Source organism: Leiobunum rupestre, chromosome 11, assembly GCF_980474605.1.
Source record: "Leiobunum rupestre chromosome 11, qqLeiRupe1.1.hap1, whole genome shotgun sequence".
NCBI classification, from domain to species: Eukaryota; Metazoa; Arthropoda; class Arachnida; order Opiliones; family Sclerosomatidae; genus Leiobunum; species Leiobunum rupestre.
Window position 1 is genome coordinate 36,138,955 of NC_143394.1, and position 20,262 is coordinate 36,159,216.

At 37.2% G+C, this 20,262-nt stretch overlaps 2 protein-coding genes across 2 annotated transcripts; one reads left to right on the forward strand and one right to left on the reverse strand.

Annotated features, from left to right (window-relative positions):
* Positions 1 to 14,391: 14,391 nt before the first annotated feature.
* On the forward strand, positions 14,392 to 15,243 carry LOC149922426 (ATP synthase subunit C lysine N-methyltransferase). The gene is made up of 3 exons (XM_090163594.1): positions 14,392 to 14,874; positions 14,937 to 14,987; positions 15,048 to 15,243. The coding sequence occupies exons 1-3, from the start codon at positions 14,485 to 14,487 to the stop codon at positions 15,189 to 15,191; spliced, it is 585 nt and encodes a 194-aa protein (XP_090019720.1). The 5' UTR covers positions 14,392 to 14,484; the 3' UTR covers positions 15,192 to 15,243.
* A 31-nt stretch (positions 15,244 to 15,274) lies between these two features.
* Positions 15,275 to 18,524, reverse strand: LOC149922427 (FAST kinase domain-containing protein 4). Its single transcript, XM_090163593.1, has 8 exons — positions 18,386 to 18,524; positions 17,187 to 18,321; positions 16,854 to 17,126; positions 16,674 to 16,792; positions 16,498 to 16,618; positions 16,329 to 16,437; positions 15,616 to 15,730; positions 15,275 to 15,404 (listed from the first exon to the last, which is right to left on the reverse strand). Exons 2-8 carry the CDS (start codon positions 18,259 to 18,261, stop codon positions 15,306 to 15,308), a joined length of 1,911 nt encoding a protein of 636 aa, XP_090019719.1. The 5' UTR covers positions 18,262 to 18,321; positions 18,386 to 18,524; the 3' UTR covers positions 15,275 to 15,305.
* Positions 18,525 to 20,262: the final 1,738 nt, after the last annotated feature.

The following is a 20,262-nucleotide window of genomic DNA, read 5'->3' on the forward strand; positions in this document are numbered from 1 at the left end:
CTTTATCTTGACTACCCTTAGCACGAGGGGCTGATATTTGAAAAAGATTATTAAATTTTGCTCGTAAGAGATTTTTGAACATGCACTGCCAAGCCCATACTCTTTCTTAGGTCTTTTCTGACCTCTCGTCCATTCGGACCCTACCTTTGCAAAATATCAATATGAGACGAAACTAGTTGGATATTATCCCTTTTAGGAGATTCGAAGATAGTTTAGTTTATAACACTCTGGGGAAAAGGTCAGACGCTGTGTAAACAATTTCGCCCAAATTTCAACTTATTTTTCACAAAGTTTTGGATAAATTTAACTCTGAGCTAACCAAAATTTTAACAAATAATGCAAGTTTATATAAGTTTCTATCGGCATCTGGTCCTCAAAATTAAAATTTTCTAGATTCAGAAGATGTCAATACATTTTGCAATGTTTTTCAAAGATTTGGATTTGATTTACCTTCTCTAAAATCGGAACTTCATTTGGCTAAAAATCTATTTAAGAAGCGTAAAATATCTTCTGTACAGCTTGAAATGAAAGAACAGTTATTTTTCCTATTGAAATTCTTAAATTTAGTGCTATGTATTCCAGTGTCAAATGCCTCTTGAGAAAGAAGTGTTAGTGAACTAAACATAATTAAAGGCTACTCGCGCACTACAATGACGGTAAATTGACTGTCAAACCTCGGACTACTTTCATTTAATTTTTGCTTAATTTTGTGCCCTGGTTTTGATTTGTTTTTTAATATCGTAATAAAAAATAACTATTTATATATGAAAAAAAGTAGACCTAGGTAAAAACGTCTGCTGATTCAGTATTTGAAAACCATTTTGCGGTTTCTGTTAACGTTTTTGATGTGGACGCTCAATATGGGGTTGTCCTCAACGTTAAATTTGCAAAGAGGTCCATCTTTTAATGTAATGAAACTTTAATCCTAACTTCTACTTATAGATATAACAATTTACCTCAAATTTAGTTTTGGAAAAACAATTATTTCTACAAAAACCATTTTTTTTTCACTTTGGCATTAGATTCTATAATATTTTTAGAAATAATAGTTTCTCCAAAACCAAATTTAAGGTTGATTGTTCTATCTATAAGGAGGTTCTAGGATTAAAGTTTCATCAAATTTCAAGTTCGAACTCTTCGTAAATTTAACGTTGAGTGCAACCCCCCTATTGAGCGTCCACATAAAAAACGTTAACAGATAAAGAAAAATAGATTATAAATACTGAATCCGAGTTGTTTATACCTAGGTCTACGTTTTTCATATATAAATAATTATTTTCGATTACGATATTAAAACAAAATTAAAATAAGTGCGCAAAATGATGCTAAAAAAACTTATAAATTTATTATAATTAACCCACCAAACTTCTAAAATCACCATATTTTAAGTAGATTAATCACCAAAAAAAAAGGTTTGGATGAAATCTGCCACTATCGAGCAACATCGTTGGTCAGTTTCGTCATGGAGGAAGAAAGTATTTCTGGAGCGGTAAATACGATACCTCTAGCACGGGCCGATTGCTCGAAGTGCGGTACGCCTGGTTCGTAGGCTTTTAGCGACTCCTATTTTAGTACAGTCATTACCGAATTTTTATAAAGTTATAGTTATTCCATTCATCCATAGGTGGCGACACTCTACTAGGCACAAAGGTCAGTTGTGCCGCTGTTCGCGCGCCTGCTTTTCTCCTCCAGGATAGTTGTTTTTTCCTCCATCCAAGGACAGTAGATACAGGGACGAGAAAGCAGGGAAAAAAATTCGACTTTAAACGTCTTCATATTCACCTGGAGTTAGATGTAAACAAACCGCGGCCATTGTTAAGACGTGGTTCACCATGGACAATATTATTGTAGTTAGTTTTTACCATTTTGATGTTAAATTAAAAATAAAACTACGAGCGTAAATAAAAAAAATGCCCATTTGTTTTGAAGCCTTAAGCCTCGTCAAGAACCGCAAAAATTATAGGTGACCGCCATTTTTTTTGTTTACAACTAATTCTCCTTGCGTTTAGGTCGTTTTAGGTGATATATTCCAACAGAGGCCGACAATACACTTTCTCGTCTATGTATCTACTGTCCTTGCTCCATTGTTTCGTATGGAATTGGTGTTTTATAAATTAACGTGGCCTTATTGTTTGAAATACGTCACAACTTTAACTTTAGTAATATTACGAGAGCGCAATTAGGGCGCGAGAATCCTCGAATTTTCAAATGAGCGTGCAAACCGAGCGTGTCCAAACTATTCTAAATAAAGCGAGCCCTATTCGTTCGCGACAGACTCGTTCATCGCGCCGTAAACGGCTACCGTTGAACGTTTCATCTCCACGTTTAGCGAAAGCTTGCTCGCTGAAGAGAGAGCGAACGAGGAGAGAGCGTGATTCGTTTAGCTTAGATTGAGATCCGTCGATTCAACTCACGGTCTTTACGGCGAAATTATTTGAAAAAGATTACACAATAAAATGTTTTTATTTTTACGCACGACATTTTTCGACACGCGCTCGTGTCATCTTCAGGTGCTAAAATGATTTTTATACACGAGCCATCGAGCTGCCACTAAAAACACGAGACAAGATTCTTAGCATATACAATCTAAATAATTTTTAACAAAGAAAGAACTCGGGCCTTCCTCCCTATTAATCGCTAAATTATGTTTCCTTAGTTTCTCGATTTCTAACGACTCGCGAATATTTAATTCCGTTGGAGTTTTAATTTCTGCTAGAAGTTCTACCTTGTTGAAATCGTAGCTACCTTTACATTCTTCGACGTGAGCGTTGATTGCTTTATGGCTTCTCTTCAGACGAACGTCGGCTTTGTGTTCTTTCACTCTGAATTTCAAATTTCGTTTTGTTTGACCAACATACGCCATTTTGCAACTACATTGAATTCTGTAAATTCCACTTTTTTGAGTTAAAGGGCAATAAGGTAACAACACCCAGGGTTTTTTCTTTAGATCAGGTTCTAGTTTGGTTCCGTTCAGAGTCTGTCTAACGCCACTTGTCGGATAAAATTTAGTAGAGTCGAATTGCTACAAATTTCAAAAGCCCTGTCCACAAACGAAGAGAAAGCCGAATATTTCTGCGATTCCGCGTGCGCGGAAAGTGCGTGTGGCGGGGTTACCACTGAGAACGGTTTTCGGTACACTTTTGTCTGGTAAACATCATCGGCTCTTGATATTAAAACGTCCAGAAAGGGTATTTGATTATTATGTTCAATTTCGACTGTGAATTGAATTTTTTCGTGTATTCCATTGAGATAGCCTAAAAACACTGTTAGGTTCTCTATACCTTTCGTCCATTTTGCAAGTATGTCGTCCACATATCGTTTCCAAAAATCTATTCGAAAAGGAGAGTTTTCTAAAGCCTTTTTCTCGAAGCCCACCATAAAGAGTTCGCATAGAAAAGGGGAGAGACTTGAACCCATGCTTAGACCTTCTTCTTGGGTGTAAAAATTATTGTTGGCCTTGAAGAAATATTTATCGACACATAACTTAGTTAGCATTATGGTCTCCGCTATCTCAATGTCGTCATATTTTTCCTCCCGAAGTCGCCTCTCAAATACTTCGAGGGCCTCATTGATAGTAACATTCGTAAAGAGAGATGTTACGTCAAAGGAAACAAACAATTCGTTTTCTAGGACACTTGACTTTTTCAAAACTTCTATAAGCGCGTGTCGAAACATGTCGTGCGTAAAAATAAAAACATTTTATTGTGTAATAGTAGTTTTTTTCAAATAATTTCGCCGTTATTATACACAAGCAAAAACGCTTTCTAGATGAATTAACGGTCTTTAATAACTCTACTTATAAGTAATTAAAGTTTAGTATTCAGAATTTTGCCCATGTCTGTTCTTTTGCATTACATTTTCGTGTTAACTATTGTAACGGGATTTGAAGTTTTCTAATTATATCTACCGATTCTACTCATGCAGAAGTAATCTAATTTCGATAAAGCATAGACTATAAGTGAAATTGTACGGGCATTATTCACTTTTCAATAATTAAATTAGTGTTGTAAGTCGGAAAATTTTCGCCATGGTTACGGAGGAAATTTTGAAGCCGGTTAGCCACTGCGCATCACGTTGTGTTCAGTGACGATACTTTTGTGTTTGCGTTTTTTGCGTCTATAAGCATAACGTCGGATAATCAAAAATGGTAAAAAATTGCATTTCATAAGTATGTAATATTATAAGAATTATTTTTCAAGAGACAAAAACCTGGGAATGAAAGGGAAAGCAATTATACATAAGTTTTCTAAGCCTATTTTATTTCAAGGTCAGTAAATTTAAAACGTTGTGTCAGGGGCGTAGGAACGTTCTAGAAGTTGGATGGGCCAAAGAGAAACGAAAAGGGGTCTGGAGAATGGTTTTGAATTTTTAATGGAGTGTAGCTTCTTCGAATGCATGTGTACTTTTTACCACTGTGTAAATTGACGGGAAAAAGACTGAAATTTAAACACAGTTGAGGTTCTATAAGCTTCATATGCTTTCAAAATGAGAATTTGAGCCTTTTGAAGATTTCAACTGACCAAAAAGTTGGAGGGGGCAATAACATTAGTTGCCCCTCCCTAGAATTTTGCTGGGAGGGGCAACTAATGTTATTGCCCCCTCCAACTTTTTGGTCAGTTGAAATCTTCAAAAGGCTCAAATTCTCATTTTGAAAGCATATGAAGCTTATAGAACTTATAGAGCTTATATTGCCCCCCCCCCTGCCCCTCCCGGTTCCTACGCCCCTGCGTTGTGTAGATTCTTGTGAAAAAAATAACTTCTATATTGCCGTTGAAATAATAAAACTGTCTTTTTTACAACTCAACAATGTCGAAAACCGATCGAAAAACACAAACTAACCAGACGACCTTGCATAAGACCTTATGCCACGTGATCATATTTAGTTTAAATTATTTTTATTAGATGGCGCGTATATGTGCAATTCCACTCTAATGGCGGCCATCTAGCTGGTACATCTCCCCCCCAATCCGATCGTGGTTCTAGTCTCATTTCTATTTCTATGGTTATAACGCGTGGGAGGGTGGTGTCAAGCCCTTCATGCGAGCAAACAACTCCCTACACTTACTATTACCTTTAACCTCAACAAGATTTTATGGAAGGGAAAACCCCTTTAAACAGTGAGGAGAGTGTAAATGTCCCACAACTCAAAGGAAGCGGGTGCGAAAACTTGTAAAGCAAGATTTTCTAGTAGTGTTTGATAAGACAGGTTGCACGATTACTGATGGCAATAAGAAGATGACCTTTACAAACTGAATCACCAAAATGAAGCGAAATTGGTACTGAATAAAGTTTCGAAATCTTGCATTCATATTTGCCACAGTACATACAGACGCTATAAATACTCTTGAAAGAAAAGAGTTGGCAAATGGGATCGTAATTTCCAAGTGTGAGAAAATGGAAAATTGCGAAATTGGTAGTTCAGTAACAAAGTTGGAACAAAAATTCGTTTTAATCCACACAAACTTGTGTGGACCTACGCCAACAACGACACCAAGTGGAAAGAGATATATTCTAACTCTAAATAAAATTTGAAAACTTTTCCACCAATTCTGTAACTAAAAAATTATTTTTTTAAATTGAAATATATTGTAATCAGCCGGATCTCGGTTTTACGGGACCGGGCACCAAATAAGCAATTTTTTTTAAATGATATCGGTGTAACGGGAAATTTATGAGCGTTCGAACATTTTGTATATCCACTGAACACTCAAACATTTTTGTATCAACTCAACATTTCTTTTGAATTAATTATCATCATAATATTTTGTCATTTTTTTAATATTAACAGAACATGTATATATGCAATGTGCAACTCCAAACTAGTGTAAAAGTTATGCGAAGGAATGAAAGACATCAACGATTTAAAGTACACTATAAGGCAAATTTATTGTTAAAATATTTTAATTTTTAAAACACTTCAACTAAAAAAGTTAGACTTGTAACTGCGTTTGAAAACGGCGGCGTACTCACCACAAGCCGAAACATGTCACGCTTTTTTAGTAGAAGTGTTTTAACAATTAAAATATTTTAACAATAAATTTGCCTTATAGCATGGACAGTAAATTAAGAGGACAGGTTTTCGATACCCTTCCACAGTGCATTTTATTTCTACCCGCGTATCAATCAGCTCGAGAGACTCCGAGGGAGTCTTGCAAGGTCTTTTGTACAACGTAATCTTAAAATTTCAAAATGGCAATCTAATGCGGTTGATATTGTTACGTAATTTTTTGCGCTTTATATTTTAGTAATTTTTAATTTTGGTTTTTTAATTCAAGAAAAACTATCAACTGATATTTAGTATATCATATTTAATCTATAAAAACGTGAAAAAATACCCTTTGGCGTAAAAATGTACTTTGTGTTTACATTTTTTCTTTTTTCGAACAGTATTTTTTCAAATAACCTTGGCCGACTCCCTTAGTGTGATTGGTTTACGGGGGCTAAAAACCAGGCTTTTTACCGATCCTCTAAAATCTACTATCCATGCTTATAGTGTACTTTTAATCGTTGATGTTTTTCATTCCTTCGCAACAGAACATGTCATTTTATTAATTTTGTAACTTAAAAAGAAATATTAAAGTCCTGTTTTTAAAAAAACAAAAACTCTATAGCTAACTCTACTCATATTGCCCATTTTGTACGGCTTTGCGAAACAAAATACGGTCAAAAACCAAATAAGTTTCGATCAGATAGAGGCGGCGAATATGTTAACAGTGCCATTAATATTTTTCTATACGTAGCAACATGTACACGTCCTGATATTATGGCCAGTAGCGGCGCTAAGGGTGGGCTGAAGTGGGCTTTAACCCCCTGCAATTCTGAGAGGGGCCACATATTTGAATGTATGAATTTTCTTTATCTCTAGAAATTGGTTTTATTGCCAAGAAAAATTTTCTGGAAAAAAATTTCAAAATCAATTTGTTTACTCAATAAGATAGTAGACCATAAACAGATAGATTCGGGAGGAAGGGAACGGAAATTGGGAGAAAGTTGAATGGACAATAGAAAGAAAAGAAAGGGAATTTAGTGAAATAACCCGGGCATGCACGTGTCCCCTCCAGGTCGGATACAAGGTCATAGGGGGTCCAGTAAACGCGACGAGAGCCGCACCAAGAAAACGACCTTGCTCTTCTCGCTTCCTGGAAAATTTATAAGGGGTCACTGAATTTGTAAAATGGAGTGTAGTTACACCCCATGGTTGTAAGGGCCACAAAATTCTTAGGGGCCACAAAATAATTAGCCCACCTGTGAAAAAGCCTTAGCGCCGCTACTGATTATGGCCGGTGTGTCATTTTTAAGCCGAAAATTAACGAACCCAATAGGAACGGATTGGACCGCATTTAAAAGGTTGATGAGATATTTACTTGGTACAAAGTCATTAAAATAGAAATCAGCTACACTTATTGGATTGGGCAGCTGACCTAAATGACAGAAAGTCCAATTCTGGATTCATTTTCAAATATCTTGATGCGCCAATAAGTTGGGCGAATCGAAAACCGACCATCGTAGCCCTTTCTTCCACAGAAGCGGAATATGTGGAGCTTACAAGGAGACTACCCGAGGTGTATCTCATCGATTTTGTCTTGACTCCTTTGCCCACACTGTCATAAATGATAAACTTCCCTCTGAAATTGTAACCATTTCTTGACGCAAAACCTTTCGGGTTGTATAACCAAGGAAAAAGCGCCAGTGACGAAACTCCGGTATTTATTCTTCTAAAACAAATTGCAATAATTTAAGCAGAAGTTGCATAAGTGGCTCGGGAACAGACATCCAGCACGTGACCTCCAAAATTAATGTCGGCCTCCATCGGTCGCTATATGACAGCCACCTTTGATGACGCACTGGTGCGCGAACAGCAGTGCGTCTTAAAAGTTGGCCGTTATGCCTAAGTAGTTAAGAAACTCGGTCTTTGGCTAAGACCAAAGTGTAGTATCATGTATATTGCGGATATAACTAACTATTAAATTAATTCAATTAATTAAAGTTGTTTTGCTGACCGTAACCGTCGGAAACCTAAGTCAGGGTACCATGAGATATTATACCAAATGTGGTGAACCTAGTTTCCTATATCGGACAAACCTATAAAAACACTCTTCTTTATATAATAGATTTACTTATGTCTTTTTTCTTTTATTTAATGTGTGAGTGCTATTTTCATTTAATTACGATGTTCATATACAAGGCCTCAGGGCTTCATGTACAGCTGCTTATTGTTGAATAAATAAATAAAACCGATGATGGTAAAAAGAGCAACATAGCATTTTACCTAATGATCTATTATTCCACCCCGAAATTACCATAAATATAGCAATGCTGCCCATTCTTGGGGGACTGGGGTATGAGAACCTTCCTCGTCGGCTATTATAACGATTTGGAGCGACGCGACGGTGGAATTTCCACGGAAACAGGCTTTGTGGTGACAGTGCCGCCATCTGTCGGCGACGAAGGAGAACTCGCACCAAAAATAATGTTTATACTTTGAAAACAAAATTCTACGCAACCGCTGGCGACATCTCGAAGTGATGACGTCAGCTGTGAGAAGGTAAAAATATCACGCTAACACAGGGTAGCCCTTTAAACGCACTCTCGCCAGCTGAATTTTCTCACATAGGTAGCTTTTAGTTGTTTTATTAAAAAGAGATGGCGTTGGAGTCTATCGCGACGCGTGCTACGAGTTATTCCAATCTCACTTCAATCTTTATTGTAAAATTCGAACCTTAGAGTAAAAGTATATGTGGCAAGGAATGAACTATATGCCCCAAAGAGTTAGAAATCAGTCACTCCAGGGGGCTGAAAATCCTCTCTCCGCTACCTTTGGCTGTACAGCATAGTTAGAGAAATCTCCGCTACTCTCATTGCCGCTACTATCTAATGGAAAAAAAAATAAAAGAAAATAAGTAGTCCCGAACTCCACGCTAACACAAATTTTGAGCTTGCGAGAGTGCGTTTAAAGCGTTAATGTATTTTGACTTCCTTATATCAGTATCGTAGCTAGGATTTTGGTTCGGGGCAGGTCCGGACTGGGACCTAAAACGGCCCGGGCATTTTAGAAACGTCGGCCCCTACTTTCCACAAAAACACTACATTGTCATGCTGGCTAGATGGCCTCACGGCCCTTTGACCACACCGGCCCATCGGGCATTTGCCCGATCTGCCCTATGGCCAGTCCGGGCCTGGTTCGGGGGCACTATAGCATACAATGGAGAGAAACCAAACCATTCTACATACAACCATGGGTTTTGTGGGACATGTGAGCTTCAATAATATATCCTGCGATTCTCCAGGATTTGATTGGTAGGATCTGCTATGATTAGGATGGGCCACTTGAAATCCAGGTCGAATTTTTATGAAATAATTCTTCGTAAGTCATTTCATCTTTTAGGCTCTATGATTAAAATATGCCGTAAATACGTTTTTCGTTACTTTAATAACAAGTTGGCAAGCCAAAATATACCTCTCCTCGGTAGAATTGTCCCTAGTGGTATTAATTTCTCGAGATAACCCTTAAAGATATATCTCCGCAATTTAGAGTTATTTGTTAAAAATATTAACCCATTTCTATCCCGCCCGGTATAAAATTTTAATTATAATTAAAATAATTGAGACGAAACGACCAATTTTAATTTATTCAGAATATCATAAGTTAAGTAGTTACAACAGTACGTTAGACGTACTATAACAATGCACAATTGAATTAAACCCTTTTACAGAACAAGTTTATCAGTTAAATATAATACGACGCAAATTTTAATGAAAGAAATATCTACAGAGGCTTTTTGGAATTACTCGCTTACGAAATACTTGCCGCATCTTTAACGCTCATTTTATTTCAACACTCGCCCTTGATGAAGATACCGTAGATATCTGGTAGTGGACGACTCGTTCACTTCCTGTTGACGTTGTGACGCATACCACATGAAAAAGACCAATGCCGTCCAATTTCCAATATCATATAATGACTCGCACACCCAAGAAATCGTAGATATCCAAATATCCACACCAAATGTATTTACAAGAAGCAAAAACCTTACCATCAACAAAGCACAGAGAGCCACTTGACTAACCGCCAGCTTTTAAAGCAATTAACGTTAAATTATCTCCTTTGAATTAACAGAACTATATATAGGTCGTTAAGAAAGTGGACTACCCACAGGGTCTACCCTTTAACCCTCTAATCTCGGCTGACTGCGCTAAAACAAGATTTAACCTTTAAAAAATACCAGATTAGGCCTTCATAAATTCATTAATAAAAAAAGACTTTATTACCTATTATGCTTACGATGCCTGTCTTAATTTCAGTGAATCTAAGCAGCTATCGGTGGTTCTGTGGTAGAGCGCTCGACTGCCAAGCCGAATGGTCTGGGTTCGAAACCTGGGTGGCGCATTTGTTTTTAATCAATAGAGAAACGCTAAATTAGAATTTCTTCGATGCAATAATTTCAATTTCAATTCTATTTCAATTAAACCAAAATTTCGTACTCTATTAAATACGCTTCCGATAAAGCTGAAGGTCTAATTTTCAATAAGGCGTAACAAGTGTCGGTGGTTCTGTGGTAGAACGTCCGCCTGTCAATCAGGAGGTCTCGGGTTCAAATCCCGCCCGATGCGATCGCAAATTGATACTAAGACGAATACCGTGTACAACTGGTGGAAACCCTGCCATTGAACGTTGAGAGGTAGCATTACACTCAGCACTCGGTCCGTCCCAAAGTCATTAAGAAGAAGTTGGAGAGAAAACGCCCATATAAACACAACAGACTCAACATGCACATCCATCAGAACACAAACACAACAAATTCAACACTCACAACCTACGCATAAACATTACAAAAACGTAATACACCAAACCGTCACGACGGTGAGCGAAAAAACACCATCCAAACCAAACCGCAAATGCATCCGTTAACGCTCACCGTCGCACGGTGGTTTTGCCAACCCTTTGAGAAACTGCGTACGCAGTGATTACACTTTGCACCGAAAATGCGAACGCGTTCGCAGTCCTGACAGACAGACACACCCACAGACCCACCCACAGACCCACCCACAGACCCACCCACAGACAGACACGGTCGTTGTATAACCCCTCCTAGGGGACTTTGTCCCCTCGGAGAGGTAAAAATGACTGATATTTATAAAGATCATATTAAGAAAATCTTTAAACCTGTTTTCTGGAATATGCAATAATTATATCTAGGAAATATTAAAAAATATTAAAGATAGTTAACAACTAGTCATTCACCGAAACGTCACAAGCCACCAAACTCACTCAAAGGTCAGAAACTCTTAAAAAAAGGCACAATTAAAAATCCGATAAGTTGCGAAACGGTCAAATTCTATTAAACAAGTTGGCAAGCCAAAATATACCTCTCCTCGGAAGAGTTTTTAATTTTCAGTGAAGAGTAACTGTTTCCGTGGTTCTGCGGTAGAACGCTCACCTGTCGTGCCAAAGGGCTCGGGTTCGAATCCCGGCCGATTAAAAAATTATACTACACCCAATGACAAAAAGAGGGCGGTTTTGGAAAAACCTTTTCCCTGATTCTAAGAAACTGCGTACGCAGTGATTACCCTTTGCCCCGAAAATGCGAACGCGTTCGCCGGCCTGACAGACAGACAGACACGGTGGTTGTATAACCCCTCCTAGGGTACGAAGTCCCCTCGGAGAGGTAAAAACTATAATCGCTAGAATATTAAAATTTTTATGGTTTTTTATTCATGCGGGGGACACTTTTCTGAAAACACATCGATTTCTAGGTGCTAGATCAAATTTGCCAATGATAAAGTTGTAGAACGTCATCGAAAACGTACGTATACCGTTAGTTCAATGAAAGAAAGACCAAGTTTTCACTGAAAAACAAGACTTGAAAAATTGAAAAGTTGGGCAAGCTAAAATACACTTTCAATTCTATGCGGTTGCATACTTTTACTAACAATTTACCAGGGTAGGGTGGCTTAACCCATATATATTTAAACATTGGTTTATTTAAAAAGTTTGTACGTGGTTTACTTTTATTTAAAGCGTGTTTTCTTTAACCCTGTTTGTATTATGGAGATGGCCGAAGAAATCTAACCACGGTGTGTGATATTTTCGGCATCGAAATAGGAGACTATCCGTAAGCACAGTAAGGCTTTGAGCGTTATGGTAATGCGCAACTTAGGTTTTGTGGTTTGGGACCACAAGATTTTGATTTTGAGAATACTGTACTAGCATATTTTGCTGCATACCCACAACAAGTGATAGTTTGGATTTTAGTAAATCTCGTATTTGGAAAATATTACGCAAAAATCACCAAGGCTTAGGAGATGGAGATCTCCAAAGACTTCTGCAACTTGTTAGTCAATGCTGTTGACAACAATCGCCAATTTATCCGCAACGTTTGTTCCCAGATGAATAACGAACCATAAAAATTTTAATATTCTAGCAATTATAATTTAGTATATAAGTATTTCGAGAAAAAAAAACCCCTGTATATAATATGGACTCACGTTTTTTTTCTATACTATATACCAGCATGGTGGCGATGGAAAAAGCTACGGACTGCCATTTCCCTATTGTTATGCAATTTATCTAGTTAATCAACGGGCAAATTCTTTATTCCAGTGGAAAGGCGGGTATACTCGGAAACAGATATAAAATGGCCGAGAGCATGGGACTCAAGGTTCCTAGACTAGGGTCTGACCGTCTTGTTCTGAAATGCAAGTAAACCTTATGTAACTAGTTAGAGTCCATCTAGTCAGCAACTCATCCGTGCCGCTTGAGAGGAACTGGTAGCTTGGTGTGCGGTGGCAGCTCTCCGTATAAGGTGCTGCAACCTTGTTTCCTGGCCTTTTGGAATCACACCGGGATCTCTGGTGCCAGCTGTGCCGGGTTACAAGGGTTGCAGTGTGTCCATCGTTCCCCTTTATGAGGCTTTTCTGAAGGGCTTGGCTCTCTACCTACGTAGGTAGGGTGTCGGCAGTCGGCTAAAGGTGCTAGAGCATCCACTATCTATCCCGCAGCTGTGCGCCAAGTGGAAGCTGGTCGCCCCATTGATGCGTCTTTTGGCGGGATGAGTGGCTTGCGTCGAAGGTACAACCGTTAGCAGTAGGGTTCTCTCCAGGGCCGTGCTTAGGGGGTGGCGAGCCGGGCGGTCACTCAGGGCCTCTAAAATTTTACCATAGGGATGTATATACCGGAGGGCCGCTACAATCAGTTTCACCCATGCATTTCGCCCGGGGCCGCGAGACCTCTAAGCATGGCCCTGGTTCTCTCACTGCCCATGGTTGTTTTGAAACCTTCCCGGGCTGTGGACGCTGGCCGTAGGCTGTCTGATGAGACCACCAGTGTAGTAGGGTTTATGAACATTATGCTCTACTTGGAGCACCGGCATATACATTTTCTAACAACCACCCTCAAAATTGCACTACCGAGTATTTACGACAGTAAGGTATTGCGAGGCTCCCAGTCAACCTGGAGTCCTCAGACATTTTTTGGTAATTATGGAATACAGGGATAAGTTTTCAGGTGTAGAATGTTACTTCTAGAGTTATCGATTGATGAGAGTAAGAAATAATATATTCGTTAATTGGTGTAGTCTGCATTTAGATTTCCGGTGACGCGTTTGTTTCCAACAATTAAAACACTACAAGGAATTGTATGAGATAGAAACATCCCTTGAAGTTGTGACTCATAGGGGCGATGGGCTGGGTCCTGAAAAAACTTTGAACGGACCTACCTACGAAACAATCGGGATCCACAGAAGTTGCATAAGTGGCCCGGGAACAGACTTCCAGAACGTGGCCTACAAAATTAATGTCGGCCTCCATCGGTCGCTATATGACAGCCAGCTTTGATGACGCACTGGTGCGCGAACAGCAGTGCGTCATAAAAGTTGGCCGTTATAGGACTATGGCAGCCACCGATGAAGGTCGGAAGTGGGTAAGCGCTTCGTTACAAAACCGTCAATCTGAAAGCTTTCTTATTTCGAATCTACGGTATGAGGTTTATATTATCTTTGATCCAGCGGACCCTCGTTAAAATAGGCACTATTTACAAGTCCGCCCAGGATAGTGGTGATAAACGTTTCATCATTTAATCTGACCTCACCTGGAAGAACTTCTACTTTACTGCTCGTCGGTGCCCGGGGTTATCGCGATTTGTGATTTCCCATAGATGCGTAAAAATTTTGAATTTCGCGATAATTCTTAAAATTATTATCTGTCGACTATCAAAAATTGAGGATAAAAATTCGAATTAGAGAATACCATTTTTGCTATTTTCGACTTCTCCGTTCGAGATCGAGAGGGATATCGATCGACATCTAGCTTACAGAATAGCCTCCCTGATAAAGTGAAAATGCAATTATAGTTTTTACAGTTATGGGTTGTCGTATCCATCGAAAATTTTAAGTTATATATGTGTTATTACAATTATGTATAAAATATCAATGTAATTCGAGGTACACTATAAAGTTACCGGCGAATTTGGCGAAACCTTTCCACGCGATGGTTGTTGAACTTACTGAAGTAAATAGCGTAAACCGAAGTAAAATTAAAGCTGGTTATGCAGCAGTGGGTATTTTAGGCGCGGTATCGGTGGGCATAAGCGTGGTGTCTTTTTCATTTATCCTACCAGCATTTCGCAAAATATGTCTGCCATTTGTACCTGCTACAGACAGACAAGTTTCAAATGTGATGAAGTTTTTAAAAAAACGTACTGGCAGGGTGCTAGATTTAGGCAGCGGTGACGGGCGCCTAGTTATCGAAGCTGCGAAATTGGGGTTACAATCAGATGGGGTGGAACTTAATCCCTGGCTAGTTCTATATTCTAAACTACACAGCTATAAATGTGGCGTACACAACTTGACTAAGTTCCATAAACAAGACTTATGGAAGGTTACGTGTTACAAGTATTCCTAAGTATCTTTTATTGTTACTAAAAATATTCTCGCTTACAGGTAAATTTAGATAAGTACAATAACGTAATTATATTCGGAGTTGAAGAAATGGTAATTAAATAATCGTTAAAAATTGAAAGCTGGTTGTTAATCAAAATTTTTGTAATTTAGATGGCCCAGTTAGAGTCAAAAGCCCAAATGGAATTAAAACCTGGAAGTTGGATTATCGCGTGTCGATTCCCATTTCCAAATTTGAAGCCCAAATACATTGAAGACGAAGGTGTAGATCCAATTTGGATTTATGAAAAACAATAGTCATAAAATATTATTTAGTAATTTAATACTTTGACATATCTGTACAATAGCTCACGGAGCAATTACATAAAAAAAGATCTAAAATAAAACCTACCTAATTTTCAAATATTAATGTTAAATTACTTTTTTTTTCAATTTTTCATTTATTTTTTGTTGTAAAAATTGAACTTTCTTCACTACTGTAGAATAAGTATAGAATTCGTGAAGTAAGACCTTTGATTTGAGAAAAAAAAAAAAACATTTACTGAGTTTTCAATAACACAAAAATAAACAAAAGGCATGAAAATCCATTTAATGTAAAATATAGTTTTAGGAGCTTTGAAAGTCTGACAGTGGATTTTCCTGTCTTTTATTTATTTGGGATAAATCCCATCGAGTTTTAATATTTTAAATAACAGAAATGAGAAAAATTAATAATACTGACCTCAATCACAGTATAACCCTGTTGATCTAATATAACAGTCGCAAAAGCACTGCTACCTGTTAGACTTGAAGAATTTAACGTGATATCCTTAAAATCCCACACTAACATTGCAATTCTATAAGACAAAACATGTTAATACCCACCAGTATGGATTTTGCTACTATTGCATTTAAAATGTCCAAAGCTACGGTAGCATTCCATTTACTGACAGCTTAAATTGACTCATAATTTTAATCAGTCAAATTAAATTTGGCACTAACAAGGAGACATCCAGAGATGTTTCTCTCTAATTTTTTCTCAAACTCTGGGGTTAAGTAGACCTTCATGTACCTTGATAGCTCCTAAAGGGAAAAAATTCAATGGCCATTCCTTTTGCCATGGCAACCAAAAATGTTTTTCACATCTCAAGTTTAAACTTTCTCAACATAAACAGCATGGGAAAATCACAGATTGAATTTGATTGATTTTACCAAATTTTATCAGTTTTACAAAATTGTTTTTCCCTTACAATCCGTGATTTCCCCATGCTATTTTACCTAGATAAAGTTTAAACTTGAGTTGTGAAAAACATTTTTGGTTGCCATGGCAAAACAATTAGCCATTGAAACTTTAGGAGCTTTCAAGGTACAGGAAGGTCTACTTAACCCCCGAGTTTGAAAAAAATCCAAAAGAAACACCTCCGGATGTAAGTTTAGATTTGTTTTTATAATAACCTTTGGCAGCCTTTAGGTAATGGCTTTATGCCTTTATCAGTCCCTGCTCTTATTCCAAATTCAATTATGGGTAAAGGTTTACCATTTGCATCAATTATGAATTCAGCATCTAAATAATTTTGAAGAGTATGAAAAAATCTTAACTTTTACTGAAAAAAATTTAACTTACCAATTGTGAAACCAAAATTAGTAAATAAATTTGTTGCTAAAAATTTTCCTCTTGGTACAAAATTGTTCAATGCGTCTACAACCTCAGTTTTTCCACCCTTAGCAACTGGAGCTTTATTGGGCTAGTAGAAATATGCTTGAGAATTTTTTTTATTTTAATAATAACTAAGAATTTACCTCAATTTTACATAATAACGAATCAAATTTATTGTGAAGGTCCGAAAATTGAGTTTTTCCAACAGCAAAGATATTTAATAGTTTTAGTTTTGTATTGTGATTCCGAGGATCTAAAGATTCTGAAATTTTAGTAATCATTAATAAGATATTATAAGAATTTGTTTAATTTTTCCCTACTACCTATTAATGGCTCGTAAAATGTAGGATTTAAAACTGATGTAATATGATCCTGATTAGCTCTGGATAAAATGCACAATGACCAAACAACATCTAACCAAATAACGCTGTTTAGATCGTTTTGTTTCAGATTCGCTATTATCTTGTCAAATAATTTATCAGCATCTTCTGGTTGATAATTAACTTTGGCTAAGGTTAATAAACAAGCGACATATTCCTGGGGACGACAGTTGTTGGAATTTTTCAAAATCCAAAGACAGCAGACTTCAAGCAAACCTGTTGCGCACGAGATATTTTAATATTAAACTTTACAACTTAGAATAAAGAGGAAATTACCAGAATCCTTCCATTTCATTTGCCCACAACAGGTCAAAATTGAAGTGATAACATTTCTCTTTAATTGATCATTGATTTCTGGTATTAAATCATTGGATATCCTTTGAAGCAAAGTGACTTCGGCAAAATTAAGAGAGTTTAATGCGTGTAGAAGATCTACCGATTGTTTTACAGTCAGTTTCTCTGGTTTTTGGTTTATGTGGTAAGAAATAGACTTTAATAATGGTGTGGGTCTCTTTTTCTGGCTGGCCATTAAACGCAAAAATTTCAGCAGCTCTTCAAGTGACATATTTTCCGTAAACTCCAAAGCTTGATCCTCAAGTTTGCTAAGAAAATTTTCTTGAAAGAGGTGGCTATTTTCAAATATCTTCAAAATAGTTGTTGGATCGTTGATCTCAATCCATCGCTTTTGAATTGAGGAAATAATCTCCCGTACGACTTTCTTTTGTTGTTCAGTTTGTTGATAAGGTATGTGAAATGCCAAACAGACACTTAACGTCTTCATACTCATCTTTCTAGATTGCCAGAGCACTTCGTTCTCTACAAACGTGACCAATTTTGAATCTGGATCCAATTTTAGGTCTAACAAACTCTTCAAACCATGGATTAAAAAAAAGTTATTGCCCATTTTTGTGCATTGCTGTTGAAAGCTTTTACATAACATTTGAAATCTGACATCACTGTACAATACTGGTAAATCCAGAGATCCTTGAATGGCTAGTTTACTTAATGCAGTAAGTAAGGAAACGACTTCCGAAATTGGCATATAATTTGTCTTGTTATTTAAATCACACAAAAGGGCATTTACATTAGCCACGACTGGCTCATTCGGCACTGGGTCAGTTTTATTATGATCAATTTTCTGAGTCTTTCCCAGGTTCAAGGGATTAACGGTGGGTCCCTTTATAGTATTAAAGATGATGGAAGTATTAGATAACATTCTATTAAGGCCGTCATGAGAATAAACTATTGTGATCTTCTTAAGGCAAGCAGTATTGTTGCATGTACATGACCCACTGAAAAGGCGAAAACGCCTGCACGAACTTAGTTTAATATGTCGCAGAAAATGGGCCATATTTAAACCAATTATATTTTTGAATAATTTAGGATGTTCTTTTTTCGATTTCACAATAATCTGGAATACATTTTAATTAATAATACAGTACTAAAGCTCTAAGTTAAAACAAGTAACAACTTACTTGGGCACCGGCATCAAGCTTTCAGTCGTCTGCTACAATATGTAAGGGCGGTACATAATATATCCTTGGTTAAAATGATTTAAAAATTAATTTTGTTAGTCAGAAGAATGGTCAGACTTACTAATGATATTAATTCAGGAATCAAAATTTAAATATTCTTAACATTTTCTAACCTGTCAGGTGATTCCTTAAAATAACATACACAAATGTGTCATTATAGCTTTACGGGATTGGACTTCTTACACTGCCATCTATTGGGATAAATCTCGTCAGTTTATGTTCATTTTCCGTAATTAAATATTGTATATAAATTAAAATGCAATGATGTCGTACAAATATAATTATAATTTTAATGAAATTTATTTTTTGGAATAAAATAACTTTAATTGATTACATACAATTTTGATAACTAGCATTTCGTGTAGCTAACAGATAGCTGGGAGTTTGGCATACTCTTGTAATCCTGCGTCTGGGAAGCTGGAAATTGGGAATCGTTAATGCTATACAGGTCGAATTTCACCTCATTATTTAATCACTGTTTGCGGAAAGGTATTTATCTTGATCTATGAAGAGCTTAGTAGTCAACTCTGATTAATCACTTAATTCACTTGAAACTTTGAAACATGTTCTTACGAATACTTGCTCTACAGCTCCGGCTCGATTATTGAGGGGTTTGTCCCCTTCGTGTACCCAACGACGAAACGTAACCGAATAGTGAAAAGACAACCCAATAAATGCGGCAGTTGGTGGTACATGAGGATTCGACCATGCGCCTACGAAACCTAATATCTTTTGTTACTGATCCTCAAATATAACTTTTAAATTTTAGCGCGTGACACTTCCCTTGCTTAAATTATAGATCTCGACCTCTACATGTTTTTGTTCGGAAGGCTTATTTACCCGCAGTTTCACCCGTTACCTTTAGATAGCGTTTTCATAAATATTTGATAAATCTTCGGAAACTGAAATCTTTTATTACTTACGAAACTTATTAAAAAATTATCCGTGTGTCAAAATTCGAATTCATTAGCTAATTTTAAACTGGCGCGCTGGCTGCAGCCACAGCGACATCTGTGGTGATTCTGTAACACCCACAGAATTATTATTTAAAAGATTTAAAAAATTATTTATATTTTACAAAATGAAAAAAATCATCGGCATATTTATTCCATCGACATTGTCTGTGTAACAATTCACAAAATTTAAAAATTTGATAATTGGTTTCTCAACATCAACAATGAGTTCGCTCGATTTACTTAAATCCCATCTGTTCTTAAAAATACGTTTCGGAAGAAAAACCTCTTGTTGAGCTTTTCGAGGCTTTAAATAAACTAAATTTAACTGTTAGGCCTACTTCTCTTTTGTGGTCAATGATTTACAATTTGGCGCGCGGTGTTCGCAACAGCGGTGACATCTTGGGATAATATTTAGCACTAACAGTATTGACTAGGAGTTTGAAAGCGAAGTAGTAAGCCGGGACTGGTGGCGCAGTCCTGTAATCCCGCGTCCGGGAGGCTGAAATTTGGGATCGCAATTCGCTAATCCAGATGAGATTAAAGTCCACTGCCACCCCGCCCTGCGCGGATGCCCCCTTTGTCGTATTTCGCTTGATCTACGAAGTTTACGAAGTCACATCTGATTAATCACATAAAACAAATAAAACGAATTCCAAGGTTTTTTCTGATGTACTCGAACGTTGTTCGATATTGACGTTACTAATTGATTGCTAGGGCATGCGAAGTTTGGAGAATTTACTGACCATGGCTCGGAGGTAAATCCGACTGAATACTCCGAATAGTGAAAAGTGATTACCCAGTGGGCGGATTTGGAGGTTGGAGGCAACCATCATGCGACCGTGAAACCAAATTTTTCCAAAA